This window comes from Halichoerus grypus, chromosome 14 (assembly GCF_964656455.1).
Source record: "Halichoerus grypus chromosome 14, mHalGry1.hap1.1, whole genome shotgun sequence".
In the NCBI taxonomy this organism is placed as follows: domain Eukaryota; kingdom Metazoa; phylum Chordata; class Mammalia; order Carnivora; family Phocidae; genus Halichoerus; species Halichoerus grypus.
This window is the reverse complement of record NC_135725.1, coordinates 90,594,480-90,617,540: the sequence shown is the minus strand read 5'-3', so window position 1 is coordinate 90,617,540 and position 23,061 is coordinate 90,594,480. Positions and strand designations below refer to the sequence as shown.

The 23,061-nt window shown below is 55.9% G+C and overlaps 2 protein-coding genes across 2 annotated transcripts in view; one reads left to right on the top strand and one right to left on the bottom strand.

The window, feature by feature from the left end:
* STKLD1 (serine/threonine kinase like domain containing 1) overlaps positions 1-9,831 on the bottom strand; it is a 21,938-nt gene extending 12,107 nt beyond the window's left edge. Inside the window, exons 1-6 of the mRNA XM_078061302.1 lie at positions 9,816-9,831; positions 9,201-9,304; positions 7,456-7,542; positions 4,147-4,191; positions 2,755-2,829; positions 1,187-1,288 (exon numbers count right to left, since the gene is read on the bottom strand). Coding sequence (XP_077917428.1) covers positions 1,187-1,288; positions 2,755-2,829; positions 4,147-4,191; positions 7,456-7,542; positions 9,201-9,304; positions 9,816-9,831 — 429 coding nt within the window. The remainder of the gene's footprint in view (positions 1-1,186; positions 1,289-2,754; positions 2,830-4,146; positions 4,192-7,455; positions 7,543-9,200; positions 9,305-9,815) is intronic.
* SURF4 (surfeit 4) lies at positions 9,679-23,061 on the top strand. The gene is made up of 6 exons (XM_036108225.2): positions 9,679-9,877; positions 17,634-17,820; positions 18,474-18,550; positions 19,184-19,227; positions 19,695-19,881; positions 20,678-23,061. The coding sequence occupies exons 1-6, from the start codon at positions 9,830-9,832 to the stop codon at positions 20,942-20,944; spliced, it is 810 nt and encodes a 269-aa protein (XP_035964118.1). The 5' UTR covers positions 9,679-9,829; the 3' UTR covers positions 20,945-23,061.

Below are 23,061 nucleotides of genomic sequence, written 5' to 3'. Positions count from 1 at the left end.
ACAATAAAAGAAGCATTGATAAACTCACTTCATTACAATTAAGAACTTCTGGGGACGCCCAGGTGGCTCAGTCGGTGAAGTGTCTGACTTTGGCTCAGGTCATGATCCCAGGGTCCTGCGATCGAGTCCCGCATTGGGCTCCCTGCTCAGTGGGGAGCCTGCTTCTCCTTCTCCCTCTGCCCCTCTCCCCCTGCTTGTGCTCTCTCTCTCTCAAATAAATGAAATCTTAAAAAAAACCCAAAAACTTCTGTTCATCAAAAGACATGGTTAAGAAAGTGCATTGGCAAACCACAGACAGGGAGAAGACACTCTGGATGCCCATATCCACAATATGTAAAGAACACCTACAGATCAATAAGAAAAGACAACCCCAATGTTTAAATGGACAAAAAACTTGAACAGGCACAAAATCCAAATGGCTAAAAAGCACTCCCTGTGATTACTCATAATAACTCAAATTAAAATGCAATTTTTAATTAAAATGAAAAAGACTGAAGTGTTGGCCAGAAAGTAGGAACTGGAAGGCGTACACCTTTTGCTGGGAGTAACTCCAAATCAACCAAACCATCGTGGATGCTGGAATATCTACTAAACCTGCTCTACAATCCAACAACTGCATGCCCAGGGGTTCGTCCAGAAAGGATGAGTGTTTAGGTCCACTGGTAAGCACACCCAGTAGCGTTCATGGCAACAGCCCCAAACTGGAAACACCCTACAGGGTCACAGCACTAGGCTATGCACAGACCGATGGGGCCCCACGACGGGGCAGCACCTAGCCACGACACAGACGATTTCCTGATCCACTCACGACATAAGAAACCAGACACAAACAGCAACATGCTGCGTGAGTCCATTACGGGGGACTTCAGGGCAGGCAGAAGGATCCCCGGGGACAGAAGTCCAACCGTGGGCACGGCCGGGACTTCTGGAGCTCCAGGAGCATTCTGCATCTCGATGCGCGGAAGGTTATGAGTGTCTGCCTGCGTACAATGCAGCGAGCTGTGCACTTAAGACTTGTGCACATTACACCCTGCAAACACCTCCACTCATAAACGTAAGAAAAAATCGGGCCAGACTCCAATAGCGTCTGCCCTCCCCTCTGCCCCTTTGCCCCCTGATTGAGCCTGTGACATCACAAGGCCCAGGCGGTCCCCAGGCCTGGTGTGTCCTACAGAGTCTGTCTTACTTCAGAGTCAATGATTGTCCTTGTCTCCCTCTTCTTCTCAATGACATTCTGGAAGCTCTCACTGTTGTGCTCCATCACCAGGCAGAGGAACAGAGAGGAGATCTGATGGGGACACAAGGCCTTAGCCAGATGCCACGGTCCCGGCCCCCAGAAGCCCAGGCCTGGGCGCCTCTGCGAGGTTCCCTGCCCCAGGGCCTCCCTCCACTGGGCCTCCATCCGCAGGGGCCCAGTGGCTGTAGGAACACTGTCAGAGGTGGGGTAAGAGCCCCTCACAGGCAGCTCCTGCTCACGCCTCCAGCCTCATCTATCCTCCCCTCCCCCTCTGACCTGGCTCCTCCGTCTGCGCAAAGCCCCCTGGACTTTGCTGAAAGCGGCCCAGGCCTTCTGGCCACGGCACACACAGACCCCTGTGCCTGGGATCCCGCCTCTTCCCAGGGTAACTATTTATTCTCTAGGGCTTAGCTTCGGTCCATTTCCTCCCTTGGAGGAGCCTGCCCCAAATGGGATTCCAGCAGACTGGGTCAGGGGCCTTAGCTCAGGGCTCTCAGAGGACCCTGCTTTTCCTTCCACAGTGAAATGTCCTCTTGGCTTTTCTGTGTCCTTGAGAGTGTTATGGGGTGCAGGTTGTTCTTACGGCCCAGCTGGACAGGAGGCACATGTATGAGGGGACCCTCCACTCCTGCTCAAACCCTTGGCTGTCCACCCCAGATGAGGACCCTAATGTGGAGGTCTAATTATGGTCTGACACTCACCAAGAAGCCTTGCAGCCTCCCTTCACCTCCAGGCCCCCTGCCCCACCCCTGCTCAACTTCCCCTTCCACCTCAGTCCCATTTGGAATAATTTGCAAGATTCTGGATCCCTGTACAGACAAGAAGTCTTGTAGCCTATGGGCTGAAGTATAGGGCTTGGGGGCTTACAAGACCCTGATCTGAATCCCACTTAGCTGTGTGTTTTGTTTTGTTTTGTTTTTTTCCCACTCAGCTGTTACTAGCTGTGTGGTCTTGGGGAACTCCTTAACCTCTCTGAGCCCCAGGGAAATGAGACTGGTACTTCCAACCCCGCAGATCTCCCCGGGTCTGAGGATGACCATGCAGCTAGTCAGTAAACTGCAGGAGCCACAAAAGTCAAAGGTCCAGAGGCCCCAGACAGTTGGACGCCAAATAAGGGGGAAAAGCAGGGACCGGCTTCCTAATGCCTGCTCCTTCCAGGGAAGTCAAAAGCTCCACCTTCAGAGGGCAGACTCACTGAGCCTTTGGCTGCAGGATGAGCTCAGGAGCTGGGCCACGGACTGGGTAGGTAACCAGGACGAACTCGTTTCTCTTAGCTTCTATTTCTTCCTTAGGTTGTATACCAACCCCTCCTGCACTAAAACTCTTGGGGGCTCATATGAGATGATGCCCAGAGAGCCCCCACAGGGCCCCCAGGAAGTGCTGAGTCAGGGGTAACTTGGAGTCACTGCCATTGCAGCTCAGGGGGTTACAGTGGCGTTGGGGTGCTCTGTGCTCAGCTCGCTTGTTCCTGCAGCCACGGCATGGCAGCTGAGCCTGCAGGTGTCGACTCAACCCACCTCACTGTTCCATATGATGAAGAGCTCCTGGTATATGGAGATGTGGGGGTGCTGGAGCTTCAGCAGAGGCATCAGCTGCGGGGACAAGAGCAGAGGAAGTGGAGACGTTCCAGAAACGCTGCTTCTCAGCGAGTGCTTCTGTGTCACGTCGCCCAACACAGGCACAAACTCCAGCTCTGAATAGGGCTGGGGAGTGGGCACAAGGAAGGGGGTGCAGCCTTGTGCTTTGGAGCCAGGCAGCCCGGTGTGGGTCCCGTCTCTCCCGCATGTGCTGTGTGGCTGAGGGGAGGCTCCTCAACCTCTCTGAGCCTCAAGCCTCATCGGAAAATGGCAGTCACAGTGGTATCTGCCTCACAGGGGAGTCAGGAGGGCTAACGTGAGCTGGCGCAGGCCAAGTGCCTGATGCAGAGGAAAGAAAGCACAGTCAGGGGTAGCTGGAGACGGTGGTGTGGCCAAAGGGAAGTGGGACACTGTTGTACGTGCGCCCAGCTCGCATCCTGGGTGGTACACACTCGAGGCCCCAGGGCCCCGCTCCCGGCTGAAGGTGCTTGGTGGACCCACATAGCCGGGCTGCAACAGTGGCTGCCGTGGCCACCAGGAGCCACATGGACAGCCGCTGGTGGTGTCAGGCCGGCTGCGAGAGGAGGTCACCTTATGGGCTGGGGAAGGGAACAGGGATGTGCACAGCTGTGATGGGGTGGGGGCTGTGGGAGGGTCTCCCACAGTCTCTCCACTTTGCCAGGATGTGGCCGGGGTCCTTCGCTGTGCGGCAGTCACACTGTGGATCGGACAGCTCTTTGCTGGCAAAGCTCAGGAGCCGGGGGGTCCAGAAAGAAGGCAACCAAGTAACCATTAACTAGGAGGGACACGTTTGCTTCATGGGAGATTCAAGAGAAGCAAAGAAAAACTGCTCAGAGCCTTTGTCCAGCGAGTCCAAGTGCACGTGGCTGTCACTGCTGTTATTATAAATCAGGATGTTCTTGTTGGTTCTGACTGGCCAATTGAAGGAATGTAAAAGAATATACGTTTTCTTTGTTAAAACGATTCTGTAGTTCTCACATTTTCTACTGTAACTAACGTTTTTATAATTGAAGGAACAATATTTTAAAAGATGGTTCTTGGTAGATTAGCCTAGGGCCCTGTCCAACACTGAAACTTTATCTTCTCTGAGAACATATATTCTAAGTTATCTGCACCTGGAAATGAATGTTTTGGGCACAGACTCCCTTCATGACCTGAGGGTTTCTGGCTTCATAGCATAGGGCAAGAACTGGTTCTGACCCTCCATGTCCCCGCCAAGGCTTCTATCCAGTCATTCCATAGGAGAGGACAGAACAGTCTCTGTGTGTTCTGCATCACGTCCTCTAGAGAGGGAACCACCCAGAGAATTACCTCTTCCAGGGCCTCGTTGGCCTGATGCTCATCAATACATTCCACCTATAGGGGTACAAGAGCATGAACTCAGTAACTGTGTAGCCAGCCCATCATCACCACCACCACCATCATCATCATCAACACCACCACCATCATCACCATCATCATCATCATCACCACCATCACCGCCACCATCATCATCACCATCACCATCATCATCACCACCATCACCACCATCTTCATCACCACCGTCATCATCACCATCATCACCATCACCACCATCATCATCACCATCATCAATATCATCACCATCATCACCACCATCACCATCATCAATCACTATCACCATCACCACCATCACCACCATCACCACCTTCACCACCACCATCACCATCATCATCACCACCATCACCACCATCTTCATCACCACCGTCATCATCACCATCATCACCATCACCACCATCATCATCACCATCATCAATATCATCACCATCATCACCACCATCACCACCATCACCATCATCAATCACTATCACCATTACCACCATCACCACCATCACCACCTTCACCACCACCATCACCATCATCATCACCACCATCACCACCATCTTCATCACCACCGTCATCATCACCATTATTACCATCACCACCATCATCACCATCATCAATATCATCACCATCATCACCATCATCACCACCCTCACCACCATCACCATCATCAATCACTATCACCATCACCACCATCACCACCATCACCACCTTCACCACCATCACCACCATCACCATCATCATCACCACCATCACCACCATCTTCATCACCACCGTCATCATCACTATCATCACCATCACCACCACCATCATCATCATCATCACCATCATCACCACCACCATCATCACCACCATCACCATCATCATCATCACCATCATCAATATCATCACCATCATCACCATCATCACCACCATCACCACCATTTTCATCACCATCACAATCACCAACATCACCTTCACCATCACCATCATCATCACCATCATCACCACTGTCACCATCACCACTATCATCATCATCACCACCATTGCCACCATCACCATCTCATCACCATCATAATCATCACCACCACCATCATCAACATCACCATCACCATCACCATCATCACCACCATCTTTATCACCACCGTCATCATCACCATCATCACCACCACCACCACCACCACCACCATCATTGCCATCATCATCACCATCATCATCACCACCATCACCACCATCACCATCATCAATCACTATCACCATCACCAATATCACCACCATCACCGCCTTCTCCACCAACACCACCATCACTATTCACAGGGGTACCGGGCTTCTACCACATGGCGCCACATGAGGCCTGGAGATTTCCTAAGCCAGGGACCCAAAAATGCTCTGAGCAATGAGAACATCTTTGCTCCTGTTGCAAGGATAAGTTTGGGATAGCATAATATAAACTCTAACCAATCATTAGAGGATCCACTCTCAGACCATCTTGAAAGCAGGGAAGAAAATAATGTGTTGCCCCTAGAGCCAAACAGCTCTGCTCTGGTTGGCAATGTATCGACCTCACCACTTCATTCCTTATCCGAACTGGGAAGACTGTCCCTGTCACTGAATGTGGGGCAGTGGGGGAACGCACGGAGAGGAAAGGGGGATCGGTGGGAAAGGCAGCATCAACCTTCAAGTCTCTGACATACTTGGTGGCAAAAACTGCAGGTGCATATCATCACCGCGTCTAATACCAGCCCCCCACCCAGAGCTTCTGCTCGTAAGACTTCCGAATGACGAACTCTTGTAATTGGGGGTGATCGCAGGTAAAAATGCAGAGGCAGCGGCTTATTCCCAGATCCTTACAGACCCCAGATACAGCAGCAGAGTGAGTCTGTCTGTCTTCCCTTCCTCCTGCGCCAGGACTCATGCTTACAGGTGAATCTGGCCAAAACATACTGAAAGCCTGCAAAATGTCACATCTTTTGACCTAGAAGCCCCACCCCTAGGAATTTATCCCAAGGATATCATGGATCCTCAAAAAAGTTGCTTATCAGAGTTGATTATACAGAGTGAAAAATCAAGAACAGGCTTTGTGCTAATCGTACACAGGGGCGGTTGGGTCAGTTACAGCACAGGGAGCAGATGGGGTCACGCCGCCACCAGAGCCAAGAGAGAAGGAAGTTGTGTCCGTGGCATGAAATGGTGTTTGTAATACACCAAGTGCGAAAAGGTCCGTTATCGAGCTCCATGGCATTCTTGCCAAAACAAAGTTTATACAGGCTTAGGGAAAAGACTAGAAGGAGACACAAATCCCTACCTGAACCCCACCTCCAGTTTTTAAAAAAAGAAAGACTGACTGGCTTTTTAAAAAGCTCCTCGACTGCTCAGAAGGCAGTGGGCTCCGGCCCCACCGGCCCACGAGACAACAGGCCAGCCCCACCGCCAGCCCGCAGTGGAGCGGGAAGAAGGTAAGGACTCCAGGCCCGGCCTCCTCGGGGAGAGGCTGCTGAGCTGCTCCACAGGCAGGAGGCCTGGCTGAGCAGAGGTGGCCCCGGCAGCTGATGCCAGCGAGCCTCCTCCATGTGCACAGTCAACCCCAATCCATGGTATCCCAGCCACCACCGTGCGCCACGAGGGGGTCCAGAGACTCTCCTAGTGCAGCTCTCTTCCCCTACACCCTCTGTTCAACTGGACCACCCTGACTCGGACACACAAAGCGCTCACCCCTGCAGGTCCGTATCCCACCCTGCCATGCCAGCTCTGGTGAGGAGGTGGTGGAAAGGCCCAGGGCCTGATGTCCTGCCCTTAGCCTTGTGTGACCTTGGGCAAGGCCCTGCCCACCCCTCCTCCACCCCAGTCCTGGCTCCCCTTTGGTAAAAAGGGGGCCCCAGTGAGGAAGCCTGAATTCAAGTGTTCCTGGGCGCTGTGTGACGTTGGCAAGTCTGCAGCCCCCCCAAGCCTCCCTATCCTTGGCTGTAGAGCGGGGCCCTGGTTCCTGCTTCCCAGGGTTGGCGGGAGATGGAACGAGATGAGCCTGGCACGAAGTACCTGCTGAATACATGGTAGGTGTGGTTGCAGTTGTAGAAGTAAAAATGAGCCTATTCCTTCTCCAGCCAGGCGAGAGAGTCGGGTGTGCCGGGAAGCCCGAGGGGCCTCAGGCCACCCCCATGTCTACTCTCGACGGGATTTGCCTCTGTGACTGCTGGAAGAGCAGCGGAGACAGCAGAACCGCCACGTCGAGAGGCCTTTCTCTAACATGGGGAGGATGAGCAGGTGTCTGGGGGAACCACCCGCCCAGGAGCCACCTCTTACCTGCTTTATCACGTGCTTGACTTTGTTTTCTGTTTCCTCCACCACCACGTTCACCCCCAAGGCCCCAGGACTCATCCGGCCCAAAATCTACCAGCAAGAGAAAGAGAAGCTTTCAGGAAATGCACACGGCTTTTCACTTTTCAAAGTATGCTCAGCCCCGGACACCTTTCCTGCCCCAACTTCTCCTGCAGGCTGGCACAGTGAGCGTCTCCACCACATTTTGCAGAGAAGGAAATGCCCAGAAGGCTGAGGAACCTGAGCCCATCTCTCTGGGGCCCCTTCTGGAGCTCTTTCCACCACCCTATACCGCTTCTCCAATCTGCAGCACGGACCAGTGGGCATCCAAGAGGAGCACCCTCCTGGGGCAGAGCTTTATTCACTCTCTCTAGCCACCTCCCAACTGGGCATCCAAACCAAAAAACTAACTGGCCCATAATTGGGGCATAGTCACAGCCATGTGTGGCCTGGTCCTGGGCCAAGCACTTTACAGCCACCATCTGTGAGCAGCTCTATTGCTGTCTCCATGTTTACACCAGAGGAAACTGAAGCACAGGGAGCGAGGTCCTTGTGTCTGAGGCTAGAGTGCTAATAAGTGAAATGGCCTGGATTGGGCTGGAACTCTGGGGTCCGACTCGGGAGCCCGTGCTTTGAGCCCAACCTGCAGAGAGAGGGCTGCCGTGTCAGAACTCTGTGTGGGGTGGCCAAGGGCCACGGGGTGGGGCGGACGCTGGGATTACATCTGTCAGGGGATGGAAGAGGCCTGGCAAGACACAGAGGAGTGGATGTAGGGGATGGAACCCTGAATCTAGGGACTCTCAGAGTCCAGGCAAGTCTTGGATTCTGTAACCCAGCCCCTTTAATGGGTGGCCTGAATCCTGCTTAGGGAATTTGGGGGACAACGTCCTGAGCAGCTTATGCCAGTCTAAGAAGGCACATGCCTAGGCCCTCTTAAGCGGCAGGATGAGCAGTAAAACACACTCGTATCTCAGGTGGAGTCTATTGTTTTTTTCCTGAAAAGGTAACTTTGCCTTTAAAACTCTCTGGCCCCCAGAAACTCATCTCCTTTACCCCTGGCTGACTCCCCCGCTGTCCTCCCACACAAACGGAGTTCTCACAAAGTGAGAAAAATCTCATCTACAAGTTGTTTTCAAATTAATGACATTTTTACAAAGACTGAATCTAACATTTAATAAAGTTGACATATTGTGTATAGAAGCAGTTAATTGAACATTCATTTTTATTTTGCAGCTTTCCTTTTGTTTTGTGAATTTTTCTAGTCTTACACATTTTCACAGGCCCTGGAAAAGGCCCAAGTCCTCCTACCCGGGACTAGTGATGGCCTGTATGAGGAGTTTGGGGGCTCCTGATTCTGAATTTTGGACGCTTTAGGGTGTCCTGTCTCCATGGGCCCAGGGAGAGGTGGAGGAGGGAGAGGTGGAGTTCTCTGCCATCAAGTATTCAGACAGACGGGGATGGACGGACAGTCCTTCATTTCATCCACCATTTTAGAGAGGGGGGAAACGGAGAGGCAAAGGGCACCCACGAGGTCACCTTTGGAGGTCCCCTACTTGCTGAAGGCAGACCCTGGCCCGGGGTGGCACCTGGCCATCGGCCACCTCTCCAGGGGCTGTGACCGGTAAACCAGTAGGGGTTTGGGGAGGTGGCAGGAGGTCCAGGTTCCTGGCTCGCCCCAAACCGGCCGGTTCTCGTCGCCCCTGCCTCCCCGCCAGGGAACAACTTGGCACCTGGTACTTCTCCATAGTGTCTCCAGGGGAGACTCCCAGCCTCCTCTCCCTCCGCAGGGCGCTACGGGTGCGCCCCCAGCCCTCGCCGGCGCGCGGACCCTCGGCTGATCATACTCAGTAGAGACGGCGTCCGGGGGAGCACCCCATCCCCCACCCCGGGCGCGACCGTCAGCCCCAGGTGTGTCCGCCGAAACGGTGCGCTCCGGGGCTCCCGCGCGCACCACCAGCGGGATGGCCCTCGGGGCCTCGTGGCCTCAAAGCGCGCCACGGGCGGGACCTGAGGGTGGTGGGCGGGGCTTGAGAGCGCGGCGGGCGGGGCCGGGCGGGGCCGGGCGGGGCGGGCGAGGCCGGAGGGCGGCGGGCGGGGCCGGAGCGCGGCGGGCGGAGCCTCGAGCGTGGCGGGCGGGGCGGCTGCGGGCGGCGCGCGGCCCCTTTAAGGCGCGGCCGGGGCGGGCCCGGCGGCGCGGCCCCTTTAAGGCTTGGCCTACGTGGCAGCCGCTGGAGCCGCGGACGAGGAGCGAGGCCGGCCGCCGGGCACTTCCTGTGGAGGCCGCAGCGGGCGCGGGCGCCGAAGGGCCGAGCGCCGAGCGAGCGAGCGAGCTGAGCGAGCCGAGCCTCCCGCCGCCGCCATGGGCCAGAACGACCTGATGGGCACGGCCGAGGACTTCGCCGACCAGGTGCGGCCTGCAGCCCGGCCGGGCCTCCCGCCCCCGGCCCCCGCCCGGAGCCCCCCTCCCGCGCCCCCCCCGGGCCCCGAGCCCTCGGCCGCCCCCACAGCCGGCCCCCGACCCCGGAGGGCTGCCCCGAGGTCTGGGCCGTGTCACCACTTACCCCCTCTCCCCGACCCCGCCGGAGGATCGCGCCCCCTCCCCCAACCAGGGCATTCCCTCCTGGGCTCGTCGCGCTTCCCGGCCCGGGACTCCCCCAGACCGGCCTCCAGGCCCGGCCTGCCCTTGCGCCGCCTCCCCACCAGGGCTCTGGGTGTGTTCTCGGGCCCGTGCTTCGGCACCCAGGTGGGTGAGCCGAGCCCCCCGAACCTGGCCTGGGCGCTCCCAGAAGGAGAGGGGTGTTGAGGGCCTGCCTCGCCCCCTCCTGAGAAAGGAGCCCGGGGTCCTGGGGGGCGCCGCTGGTTTGGGCCAAGTCTGGCGACCGGGGAGCGCCCTCTCCCTTTTGAACTGTCGGGGTGGTCCCTGCACGCTTCCCCTTTCACTGGCACTCTTAGGGGGCGGGGTGGGGAGCTCTGATCCTGAACAGGGGTTGGTCAGCCTGGAGGCCTGGGGGTCCTCCCGGAGGAGAGGGGGCGCCCTGGTATGTGCCCCAGCCACAGAGCGCCTCAGCACTTTTTTCTTTGCTCTTTCCCAGATGTGTTGGACTCATGGGGTCCCTCTGACCCTCCCAGCATTTTCCCTCCCTGTTTGGACTCTGCCCTGGGACTGAATTGAATGGGTATCTATCTGTACACAAACCTGGGAGGAAGGGGAAGCCTGTCTTCTTGGTTGTTTGTTTTTTTTTTTTCCTCCCTTCCAGAGCGTACAGGTGGCATTCTGAGCAACAGGGAGGCTGAAGCAGGGCAGCTGACACACACCGGATGGACAGAATCAGACCCTAGAAAGGGGAAAGGACAGAGCTTCCACCCTCTTTTGATTAAGCTTTTGAGCATTTAGTGTCCCTTTTACTTGTAAAAGTATTCCGTTATGTTTGTGGGTTAACAGCCTTATCCCTGCAAGGCCGACCCGGGTCTGGTCCAATTGCCATTTCGTTCCTTAGTTCACTTAATGTGCTTGTGGTTTGGCCAGAGTTAACAGTAGTGAGGTTAAATTTTTAATTTTTATGGAAGTAGTATTGAGTAATCAAACTCTGAAGCTTAGGTTTATTGGAAGGCTTGTATTCGTTTGTGTGATTTAAAAAAAAAAAGATAAATGAGTGTTTTCTGATCAGGTACGGGTGAGCAAGATTTTCCACTGTTCCCCTGGAGGGCTGAATCTTCCTAGTGTGGTCTGCTACTTGGGTTCTCCTTCCGTCACTTTCCTGTGAGCTGGTATTTTAAAACCAATTTGGGGGAGAAAAAATATATCAACTTGAAGAAATAGTTTTTCCTAAGGTCACGATTCTGTGTTTACAGACACAGTTTAAAAATTGTATCCTTCACAAAAACAATTCATACCGAGAGCTCTCGACCAAATAGGTCTTCCTTCCCTGTCAGTTTTCATTGACATGGTTTTAGTGACCCGATTTCATTTCCCTAAGTAGCAACTCCCTAAGAAGATGGCGCCTTTCAGCAAGGGGACTGTGGGAGCTCTGTACACTCACTCTTCAGTCTGGAGAACCCTGATTTTGCAAGTGCATTTCATAACCAAATCTAGCTAAAATGTCTCTAACCCAGCTGCTGCCAACGATCAAATGATAAACTTTCCTACAGAAAAAAAAAAAAAAGTTCAAAATCTCTTTATGTAATCTTCTCTTCTTTTTCTCCATGCATTTTGTTTGAAACAAAAGCAGCAGAACCTTGGAACCGGAAAGGCCCTTGAGGGGGACACAGGGTCTGCCTACACCAAGTTACTGCTGGGAAGGAAGGCAGGGCCTGCTGGGGCTTCTGGACTGGCCTGGGGCCTGGCCCTGGGGGCAAACCCAGACTCCAGCCTCGCTTTGAGGCTGGTGCCACATAGGACAGGCTTCTGAGGCCTGGTGTTCTTCTGGCACAAAAAGAGGGAAAAGGACTGGCCTTGTAAAGGGGCACGGTTGCATCCAACCCAGCACCCAGAGTGGCCCAGCGCTGTGTCTGCCAGGCAGCGCGGGCTCCCGCTTTCGGCTTATCAGCGCCAGGGCCACCTGGCTGGTGGCAGCAGATGTCCAAAGACACCTCCATGCCCCCTTGTGGGGGACTCAGGAGGGCAGTAGCCCTCGTGCACTTCAGAACGAGTCGGGAGCTGCTGCTGCCACAGTCAGGCTCGACGCAGGAGGATGTGGGCAGATGAGAGTGCAGATCCAAAGTGACAGCTTCCCGTGGACAAAATCTGGCCAAGCTGCCGTGGCGTTTTTGTTTTTAACATTTATCCACATAATACTGAAAGCCGCCAATGATAAAGGTGCTGGGAGTCTAGGCTTTTAAACTGAAAATGATTTCATTTGAAAGGAATGGGGAAATGTCAGAGGCACTGATCAGGTAACGTGACATACCCGTTTTTTTCTAACCTTGTCTTCAGAAAATAAAAGCAAAAATCAAATGACAGGATTTGGCCAGGAAGTCTGGGTTGCTGAGAGGGAACCTAAAAAGGCCTTTGTTTCCTCCAGGAGTTACGACAAGAATCCCAAAACACTAACTCTGGGCCAAGTCCTCCATACTTAGTGCTGTGTTACTGGAGCGTGTGAGGCTGGCCACAGTGTCTCCATCTTCAGCCGCGGGGAGGGTGGTCTTGCACGGCACACGGTGGGCTGAAGTTCTGAGTGCCGAAGGCTGGGCTCCTCACCTCTTGGCTGTCCCGCACCCTTTCCTTCAGGCCTGCAGAGGTGAGAGCACAGGGTCAACCGCCTGGTTAGTTCTGGCTGGCAGGCCCCTGCAGAGCTGCATCCCTGGCAGCAGGCTCCTTGCCCCGGGCAGCCAGGGACAGTGTCCTGCTCCCAGGAAGCCAGGCGCTAGAGAAAATGCTGAGCGTGCCCTCTGCAGACGCTAGGCGTCCGGAAGCCATCTGAGACCAGGTTGGAAGGAGCCAGAGACCAATGAACTCAGCAATCCAAAATGACGTCTGTGTCCTGCAGCTGGTGCTCGCTGCCATTCAGCAGAATGTAACCCCCGAGCACATCTGCGCCAGTAAACAGGAGTATTAGCACCTAATGGGTTCAGCCTGACAGCTCATCACCAAGGTGACAGATAAGCTGAATGGGGCCTTGCTCTCCAGTGGGGCCTTTGGTTTTTACCTGTCTTTGGCATGAGAGAGCCGGTTCTGGGAGCTCTGACCCCCAGGAGCTCCCTGTGGCCTCTGGTCAAGCGTTGGGTAGGTAGGATGGCCCCGACAGAACAGTGCCGGGGTGTACGTAGGGCGCAGGTGTTAGGGCTCTGGGTTAACTGCGTGGATGGCCGCTGGGTGTGAGTAGAGCTCTGGGAACAGTGATGGGTTCTGAGCATCCTTTCCTCTCGTTCCTCTGCTCTGTGCCCCCTTCCCTCCCAGGGCTTCCTGCCTTGTGCTATCAGGAGCGAGGGGAGAAGGCAGGGAGAGCTCATTCTTCCCTGCTTGCCCGTCTTAGGAGGTTAAGAAAAGCCACCCTGTCTCTTCTGGGGAGCGGGGTGGAGACGTGGGGGGACTGTGGTTAGCGAGGCTTCTCCTGGAAAGTGAAGCAAGCTCTGTTCTCTTCCATGTGACCTGTCGCTGCTCACCTTTGGTTAGGCTCTTAGTCACATGGGGTTTTGGTACAGAAAGGCAGGCCATCTGCAGGCCTGCTCACTTGTTCCTGTACCTGGAGGTGCAGCATGGACCCACAGAGCAGCACTCCGGGAAACTTGCTGGGGGAGCTCTGGGGCCATGGTGGATGCACACTGTGAGTCACTGAACTCTTGCTTCAGCCCTGACTCAGCCTGATGGGAGGGAGGTCACCCAACCACAAGTTCTAATTATCTGGGATGTGTAGGCTTGAGGTGGCCCTTGAGAAGGGTGGCCCCGGTCCCTGGCGGCAGCCCCGGTCTGGCAATCAGAAGGTCTGACTCGCCCTTTTCCACTTCCTCAGGGTTCTCCACCAAGAATTGCACACTGTTTCCCTCCAGTCCTTTCCGTCGCGAATACTCAGAGAAAGTAGGGTTCTCTGTGTTGCACGGGGGCTGCAGGTGGCTGTGGGATGTGATCACTGTGTTCTCAGAGTTAAGGCGCTGGCGGGGTATGTTTCTGAAATCCCCTCCAGAATAGTAACCCCTCGGAAATCTCAGCTCTCTGTATTGCCTGAGTCCCTCAGACGCTGTCACTGCTTACGAGCCATATCACTCTTGACTGCAAGGTTCTTGGAGATGCCTGTGAAAAGCCAGCCCCACAGAGACTGGCTGTCCTGTCCTGCAGTCTGTCCCTGCTCGGTGTCCGCCTCCCACTCTCCTGCCATGATTCTCTCCCGTGCTCGGCAGTGGTGGGTCTTGGTGTCCGCAGCGGGCAGCACCAGCCTGCAGGGCCCGTTGGCGAGCTGGATGCCGGCGCTGCGTGTGCACCGGACAGGGCACCGCTCTGGGCTCTTGGGTGCTGCCGGATGCCTGACTCAGGGGCTCTTCCCTGCTGTGGCAAGGGGATGCTGTCCACAGATGCATGATGTGGATTCAGTGGCCAAGTCTGAACCGTTGTGACCGACATGCATTCAGGGAATCTGTAAAACTGGGTCTGGCCTCGTGTTTCTTTTTTAAAACTTTTTTTTTTTTTTTAAGATTTTTATTTATTTGACGGAGAGAGAGAGAGCGCACAAGCAGGGGCAGCAGCAGGCAGAGGGAGAGGGAGAAGCAGGCTCCCGGCTGAGCAGGGATCCTGATGCGGGACTTGATCCCAGCACCCATGACCTGAACCAAAGGCAGACGTTTAACTGACTGAGCCACCCAGGCACCCTTCCAGAGCCTCTTCTAAACCAGCGAGCCTCTAATAAGCACCTGTTTGGACTGAACATGGAAGAAAAAAACCTATGTTTAGGGGCGCCTGGGTGGCTCAGTTGGTTAAGCATCTGCCTTTGGCTCAGGTCATGATCCCAGAGTCCTGGGATCAAGTCCCACGTCGGGATCCCTGCTCAGCCGGGAGCACTTCTCCCTCTGCCTCAGCCTGCTGCTCCCCCTGCTTGTGCACGCGCTCTCTGTCAAATAAATAAAACCTTAAAAAAAAAAAAAAAAAGAGGCTCTGGAGCAGCCTGACTTACAAAATATAGTCAGCCCTAAGCCTAGACCGCATCTGACTTTGAAAATGAGATATATGCTTAGTTCACAGCACAGATAACCTGAATTTTGGCATTTTTTCCCCTAAGCCCAGAGCTGTCTCCTCAGCATGTCTCATGGGGAAGGGAGGAGTCTCCCCGTTGCTCTTTAATCCTGTTGACCCAGACACTCAAATTAGGAGTACAGACTCCTCACGGAGACTTTTAAACACTACCTGTGTCCCTTGGGCCGTGCTGCGGAGCAGTGCGTGTGTTAAATGGGGGTGCTTACGGGGAGGGGGCTCCGAATGAGGCCCAAGGGTGCGGGCTTGTTTGCTCCTCACTGGGGAGCACAGGAGCGCCTCTCAGCTCCAGTTCGGGGCAGCTCAGCACCCCGCCGATGTCTGTCTGCCTGCCTTTTGGGCTCAGCCTCCCCCGGAGTCCCGCCGTGGCCGCAGTCTGTGTGTCTCCACGGACTGGACTGGGAGCGATACCACCGTTGATTGTTGCTGGGCCTTATGAAAACATTTGGGGGCTTTGAGGCAGAAGTGGCAGGGTTGGTGGCGTCCGCTGTCCCTGTCCCTCCTGGTCTGATGCCGGGGTGTGTGGACACCAAGTGTACGTACGTCTTATGTGTGCTCTACGTAGGCCCCCGAGTTCACAGGGGCATTCGAGGCCTCTCTTTCTAAACAAGGTTCTTTCTCCTTCCCTTTTCTCCTCTGCTTATTCAAGTTGGAGTCTTAGCAACCACTAACCCAGCTGTCCTCACTTTGTAGGCTAGCAGAACGGTTCCCCGGCCTCCAGAAGTGATTTGGCTTGTCCACGGCCACAGGGCACGGGCTGGCGGCGCTCACACCGAGCCTCGTCTTCACCGATGCACCTGTTCATTGTCTAGGCGTCTGTCTCTCAGGTGACCTCTGCGGTCAAGGGCTGAGCAAGCGTTTGCAGAAGCGCCACCTTGGGGCTCAGTCAAGCTCAGTGGATCTGAAGAGAAAGGACAGCTGCCTGTAATCCCCCCCACTCCCCCCGTGACCTGTCTGCTGTGGCCCAGGTGGAGGGGGAGGGGAGGCTTCTCTGCGGACAGAGCCAAAGTTGGCCAACTAAGGGTTGATCGAAACAGCCAGAGGCTCATTACCCGAGGCTGAGAGCATCAGCTGTTTCTAGAACTTGAAAGCAGCTTTTCAAAACACAACAATTAAGAGACGCTCTTAGATACTAGATACACCTTCGTTGGTGCCAGTAAGGTTTCATCAGCTCTAAGAGGGGCTGTGACGTTCATCTGACCGTCCCTTCGTGGGGGCCAGACCAACAGGTGCCCTTTAGACTCTGCGGCCTGACGCGTCACTGGGTGGGTCCCAGCCTTCCGAGAGCGGCTGTTACCGTGTGTCGTAGGCTTTCCCTTTGCACTTCGTTTCGAGGTTGGAAAGAGAAAGTGGCTGCCGGGACCCGAGGGACATTGGTGCCCCGATTCAGCTCGCGTGTTTGTTTCCTCACCGTGCTGTTGTTAATGGTCCACCTCGCGGCGGGGCAGGAGGAAGTTCTAAAAGTGTTTTCTGTCTGCCTGATGTTTGCCAGTGATGTTCCCAACTTGAGTTTTGCTGCCGTTGACACGGTTGTCCGGCCGTCTGTGTGTCTCTGTCAGACTCGAAGGGCTGTGAGGTGAGCCGCACCAGTCCCACGTGTGCACTCCCAGAGCTCGCGCACAGTGGCCCACCTTCTGTCGGTGCGGGCTCCAGGAGGGGCCGGGACATGCACGCGGGACTGCTCCGCAGGTTCTGGCCAAGTGTAGACGCGGGAGCTTACCGCTGGGTCAACTGAGAGGCCCTCTGGGCCTGGGACCCTGGCTGTCACCGAAGCGGCCTGCCGTCTCAAGAGTGTGCATGCCTCTCTTCGGCTAGAGGCGGTCTGAGCTTCGTCGGGGGTGCTGGGAGGCCAGGGCCCAGCCGTGTGTGACCAGCAGGCCAGGTTGAGCCTCAGCCCGGCAGCGTGGGGTCAGTGCAGCACTGAGCGAGCCCCTCTCCCCTGTGGGGTTCAGTTTGCCCATTTGTAGAAGGAGAGGTTCTCAAAGGAGTGGGGGCAATTTTGTCCCCCCACCAAGGGACACGTGGCACTGTCTGGAGGCATTTTTGGTTGTCACAATTGGAGGGGGGCTGCTAACGGCATCTGGTGGGCAGAGGCCAGGGATGCCGCTCACCACCCTTCGGTGCAGGACGGCCCACAATAGAGAGCCCACAATAGAGAATGACTCGGTGCAGACGCCCGGGGGCGCAGGTGGGGAGGCTGCCCCCCACTGAGCTCGCGGGGCCTTGTCACGCAGTGATCCTAACTCACCAAGGCCCTCGCCTGAGCATGCATGCCGTGCGTTGTTGCCGTCTGCACACGGGTGCTGAGACGACAGGGGATCCCAGAAGGGCGCCGTGGCCGTCGCCCCGGGGGTCTGAGCCAGACAGGCCGGTGGCACCTGCAGACCCACGGAGTAGTGCAGGGAGAGGTGCTGAGGGTCCCTGCGCGCCCCAGCGTCCAGCGTCCGTCCCGCGGCCGCCTCAGCTGGGTTTCTGTGGCCCGCAGTTCCTCCGAGTCACGAAGCAGTACCTGCCCCACGTGGCGCGCCTCTGCCTGATCAGCACGTTCCTGGAGGACGGCGTCCGCATGTGGTTCCAGTGGGGCGAGCAGCGCGACTACATCGACACCACGTGGGGCTGCGGCTACGCGCTGGCCTCCGCCTTCGTGCTCCTCAACCTGCTCGGGCAGCTGAGTGAGTGGCCCCGAAGCGCGGGACGGGCGGGGCAGAGCGTGTCTCCGGGGGTCTCCTGGGACAGCCGACCTCTCTCTCCCCTCCTTCCGCGGCAGCGGGCCCCCGGGTGGGTGCTCTGCTTGCTACAGACAGATGACTTGGTCCCGGTTTCAAGCACCTGGAGTGGGACATGCGGGGGACCCAGGGGGGCGCGGATAGGAGCCCGAGCCGTCAGGACGCAGGCTGTCGGGAAAGGGTGAGCGCTAGGCCGGGATGCAGCTCACGTGGGCCTCAGGTCTTCTGCTCCCGCCCACTGCCTTCTGGCGGCAGCCCCCCTCCCTTGTACCTGTGGGGCAGGAAAGGGGCCTGCGCTTTTCGGGCTGTCCCGAAGCTCTCCACAGCAGAGTTTCTGATGGACCACCCACTCTGGAAACGGGCCCATTCTCTGGAGCAAGGGATCCATTTTCTAGAAGGGTGTTTCTGATAAGTAAGGTCCAGTTGACCCGTGTGTGGTCTGTGCCTCTCACCAGTTCTCCTGGAAGTTGCTTTTTCCTTGGGGTGGGTATTGGGGCTGCTGCTGCACGGGGCTCAGGTGAGGTGGCCAGGGACCCAGTGGCGTCTCTTCGCCCGGCACTCGCCCACAGCCCCATGAGCCTTGCCCTTCTCCTTTCTAGCTGGCTGCATCCTGGTGTTGAGCAGGAACTTCGTGCAGTACGCCTGCTTCGGGCTCTTCGGGATCATAGCCCTACAGGTACACGGGACGCGCCATCCAGGTCTCTCTCTTCCTTGCTGTGCTTGGAGCAGAGCTTCTGCAAAAAGGCATTTCTGGGGATTCAGCTTCATTCCCCCCTTGAGCCCTCTGCCTGGACCTCCTCTTCTTTTCTGAGAAATCACTGGATTTTCCTCAAAGCAAGCTCAGGGGAGCGGGAGAGGATGGTGCCCCGAGAAGGTGCCAAGCTCTGGGTAGCCACCGTTTTGCCACCTTCCTGAGTTTCCTTTGACAGGACAAATCACAAGGTTGGCTACAGCCAAGACATAATCTTACCATTTTACCTCGTAAGTAAGGCCCAGCTAGCCGCATGAGCTGTGTAACACATAGCACGTGGACCGACCGGTGCCCTCAGCTGCCGCGCTCCAGCCCACCTTGGGCACAACTCCGGTGAGCAGGCGCTTGTTAAGCAGGCCCAGGCTGGTGAGCACGCCCTGAGAAATGCTGAGCCAGGTTGTTGAACTTGGAGCCGTCCTGGGGTCCTAAACCGTTTGTGTATCTTACACTCACACTTATATTGGAGAAATTGCCTACTGCAGTTAATTCTATAGAAGTCCGAATGGGTTTGAAAATGCTGAGACTCCAGTTTCTGTCTCTGTTCTCTGTTCCCTCCAGACGATTGCTTACAGCATCCTATGGGACTTGAAGTTTTTGATGAGGTACGTGTGCTCCACATGGTGAGCTTCCTTTCCGTGTCTCTCGACTCAGGAGCTAGCAGTGGGAGTGAACTTCTTCGGGTCCAAGTGTGCTTGAGTCTGTAGGGGGTGTTGGCAGAGGCTCCCCGCTGATCCCGAGCACAGGGGCGCACGAAGCCATCTCTCCCAGTCGTGTGTTCCCGAGGGAGGGAAGGAGGGACAGAATGACCGCGCTTTGCTCGCGGCGCCGGTTGACTGCAGAGCCAGGGCTGGGGTGGCCCGAGTGCGTTCAGGCTCCGGTCACTGCTTGGCAGAACAGCCGTGGAAGGCCTTTGCAGGTGTAAGGCAGTCACCCAGCTGGTCTGGCGTGGTTTGGAGAGAGGGACCTAAGGGCCTTTCCTGTGCTCCCGCTAGGATCTCCCGACCTGGTCGGATGGGCATGTGTCGTGCCCGATGAGCCTTAGTGACTCACCTGGTGTGTCTGTTCTCAGGAATCTGGCCCTGGGAGGAGGCTTGTTGCTGCTCCTAGCGGAGTCCCGTTCCGAAGGGAAGAGCATGTTCGCAGGCGTTCCCACCATGCGCGAGAGCTCTCCCAAACAGTACATGCAGCTCGGAGGCAGGGTTTTGCTGGTCTTGATGTTCATGACCCTCCTTCACTTTGACGCCAGCTTCTTCTCGGTGAGTGTTCCTGTTTGCTTAAATGGGTCAGGTCTCCTGTCTGTGGAAGGGGTGCTGCTCCCCACCCCCTTCCCTGGTTGTGTACTAAGCCTAATTGAGGGGCTGTTGGAATGATGTTGGAACGAGTTGGTTCAAAGGAAGCAAACCTTTGATCCTATTAAAAGGAATAAAAACCCGCAAGCTCTTGTGGGCTCAGAGCGGACAAATGAAGTCGAGAATCTCCCTGACCTCACTGGGGGACCCGCTGCCTGGCATGCTGACTGCCCAGCTGCCGACCCAGGCTCTTTACAGACTACTTCTTCCCTTGCCCGCTGCTCACACTTCAGTCACGTACTGTGTGCGTGCGGGGTGTTGACTGCAGAGCTGCCGGTTCGGTCCTGTTCCCGGGAGCTTACAGCGCACATCTTTAGAGCCCGCTGGGTGCCCTGCCTGGGAGAGGTTCCCAGGAGCAGGGAGCCCTGTTCTGAGAAGCACTGGGGAGTATCTTGATGGCTTGCAGGCCCACAGGCTCAGACCCGGTGTGTCCTGGTAAATCACAGCCTGTTCACAGGAGGCTTTCCTTTACCCTCGCCCTGACTGCTCGTGCTTTGGAGCGATGCTGTATATGCCGCCCCCCGCCCCCCGCCTCCCGCCGGTACTGCTCACTTGAATGCATGCCCCTCTGTGACGTCACCCTGACACCTACCACAGTGACAAGGGCACTTGGAACTTGCCCGTTTATAAACAGGGTATGTCTCTTCTTCCTCACCCTTTTTTTTTTTTTCCTTTGGTATTTCTCACCTTCCGACCTATGTAGATTCTCCAGAACATCGTGGGCACAGCTCTGATGATTTTAGTGGCCATTGGTTTTAAAACCAAGCTGGCCGCTTTGACTCTTGTCGTCTGGCTGTTTGCCATCAACGTGTATTTCAACGCCTTCTGGACCATTCCTGTCTATAAGCCCATGCACGACTTCCTGAAGTACGACTTCTTCCAGACCATGTCGGTGATCGGAGGCTTGCTCCTGGTGGTGGCCCTGGGTCCCGGGGGCGTCTCCATGGATGAGAAGAAGAAAGAGTGGTAACAGACCCCTTCCCTGCCTGGCTGAGACCCGTGGCCATCGAGGACTGGTTCGGGGCGGATTTGACAAAACTGCCAGCATTTATGTACCCTCTTCCCTCCCCTCCTGGTAAAGGCACAGATGTTTTGAGAGTTTATTTGCAGACACCTGAAAATTGATGGCTAAATTTGCTCTGGACCCACACCTAGTATCTGACCCTCGGAGCTGGCCGGCTGGATGGCAGTATCTACCCCCACCCCCTCACCAAGGCAAGGCCTCGGCTTCTCGGAGCGAGTGGCTGGCTTGGCTGGGGCCTCACTTCCTATTTTGTTTCTGGTTCGCGGGTGGGGCCTCAAGCTGTACTGTGAGCAGATACATTTGTGTATCCTTCAAAGCAGTCTCCCTCTTATTATTTTTTCAGTTTACGTTTTTAACTAAAATGAAAGGATTCGGGATGGCCCAGCCCAACATCAAACACACTGTCCAAGTCCTGGTTTTAAACCACCCCCACGGCTCCGAGTTGGCCCTGCCCCGCACCGTAATACTTGCGGGGCCGGTGACGGCATTTAGAGAGACCCAAACCCAAAGAATGACGCTGCACTGGAGGGGTGGCCGCAGCCACTGTCCATGGTGGAAGTCATCATCAGAAAACCGCCTCAGACTGGGGCCGAGGTTTGAGAGGGCAAACCCCCGGGAGCTTTAGTGGCTCAAGGTGGGGACGGAGGCGCTCCCAAGTCCTCTGCAGGGACCCACGCTCCGACCCTGGCCTGGCCACATGTCTGCAGGTTGGCTCCCATGTGAGGGGCGTGGGCCGAGTGGCAGCCGCGTGGGGCAGGGCAGCAACAAAGCGGGCTCTCAGACCAGTTACCTCACCCCCGACCTTTACACAGAGCCTCTGCTGAAGCCCCGGGCACAGCTCCGACCCAGCTGAGCGCCCCGCCCGGTTCTCCGGCTGGAGGGATTCTTCCCAGGCCGTGCAGCCGCGACGTACCATCCTCACGAGGCTGTCGCTTGCTCTGATTGTCGATTTGCTATGCTGAATGCAGCCCAAATTACTTTTTACAATTTGTGATGCCTTACCGATTGGATCTTAATCCTGTATTTAAAGTTTTCTAACATTGCCTTACACTGCGTTTCTCTTCTTGGGGGTATGAGCGCCTGTTGCTCTTCTCCGCTCGCGGGGCCGTAGTGGACGCCATGAGGGGAGAGTGGGGCATCTTGGTGCCTCCCCCCAGTCCTCCCCCAGACCCTCTTGGGGGCAGGCTGACCAAACTCGAACGAGGACTGCCTGAAGCTCGTCTTTTCTCCTGGCTCATCAGTTAGATGTGCAGGCCTGAGGGTCACCCCCGGGGATGCTGAGGGCCAGTCCCTAGCCAGGATCCACATCTACCAGCCAGACCAGAGCCAGCGTGAGGTGGGGAAGCTGCCCCGCTTTTGCCCCCCAGTGCTCTTAGAACCTTACCTGGCTCTGCAGCCTGGACCCACCAAGCCTGAGGGCGGCATCTCGTGCCCGTGCCCCAGCCCCTGTGGAGGCTCATCCCACATGTTCCTAAACCCTTGCCCACGGCTCACTTGTATACCCCTCTGGCCTTTCGAAGATGAAGCAATGGCTTACGGACAGAGGGCTTTTCTACTTCCCAGCACTAGGATGCTCACCACACAAAGGGTGGTTTCTGACTCCATGTTTCCGCCTTGGTAGGGCCATTGCTTGGTGCACCCCCTTCCCCGTCAGCACAGTAGTCCTCTCAAAGGACACTTGGCCAAGTCTGTTCCTCTGTACCGTTTTTGACAGGGTACAGGTCCTTCTTGGCCCTGTGCTCGCAAGGCCTTTGTTGGTTTGTAGAAACAGGTTGACCCCAGGAGGCTGAGGGGTGTGGTCAGAGGTCACCCTCCGTGCCAGGTTATTCTGGCCTCCTCCAGCCCTGAGCAGGCCAGCGCCTGAGACGGGGTAGATGCCTTTGCAGGGAGGAAAAAAAAATACCATCTATCAATTGGCTTTGGCAAAACAATTTCTGAAAAATTTTTTGCTTTATGTGGGAAATAGGTATAAATCTCATTTTATGCTGTATTTTATATCTTAGTTGTGTTTGAAAACGTTTTGATTTTTGGAAACATCTAAATAAATAATGGCATTTGTTGTA

Bases quoted from the DNA above. Each gene is read 5' to 3' on its own strand.
- SURF4 (XM_036108225.2), top strand. From the start codon at position 9,830: ATGGGCCAGAACGACCTGATGGGCACGGCCGAGGACTTCGCCGACCAG. The intron at 18,551-19,183 runs GTACACGGGACG...TGTTCCCTCCAG, and splicing joins TCGGGATCATAGCCCTACAG to ACGATTGCTTACAGCATCCT. The intron at 19,882-20,677 runs GTGAGTGTTCCT...CGACCTATGTAG, and splicing joins TTGACGCCAGCTTCTTCTCG to ATTCTCCAGAACATCGTGGG.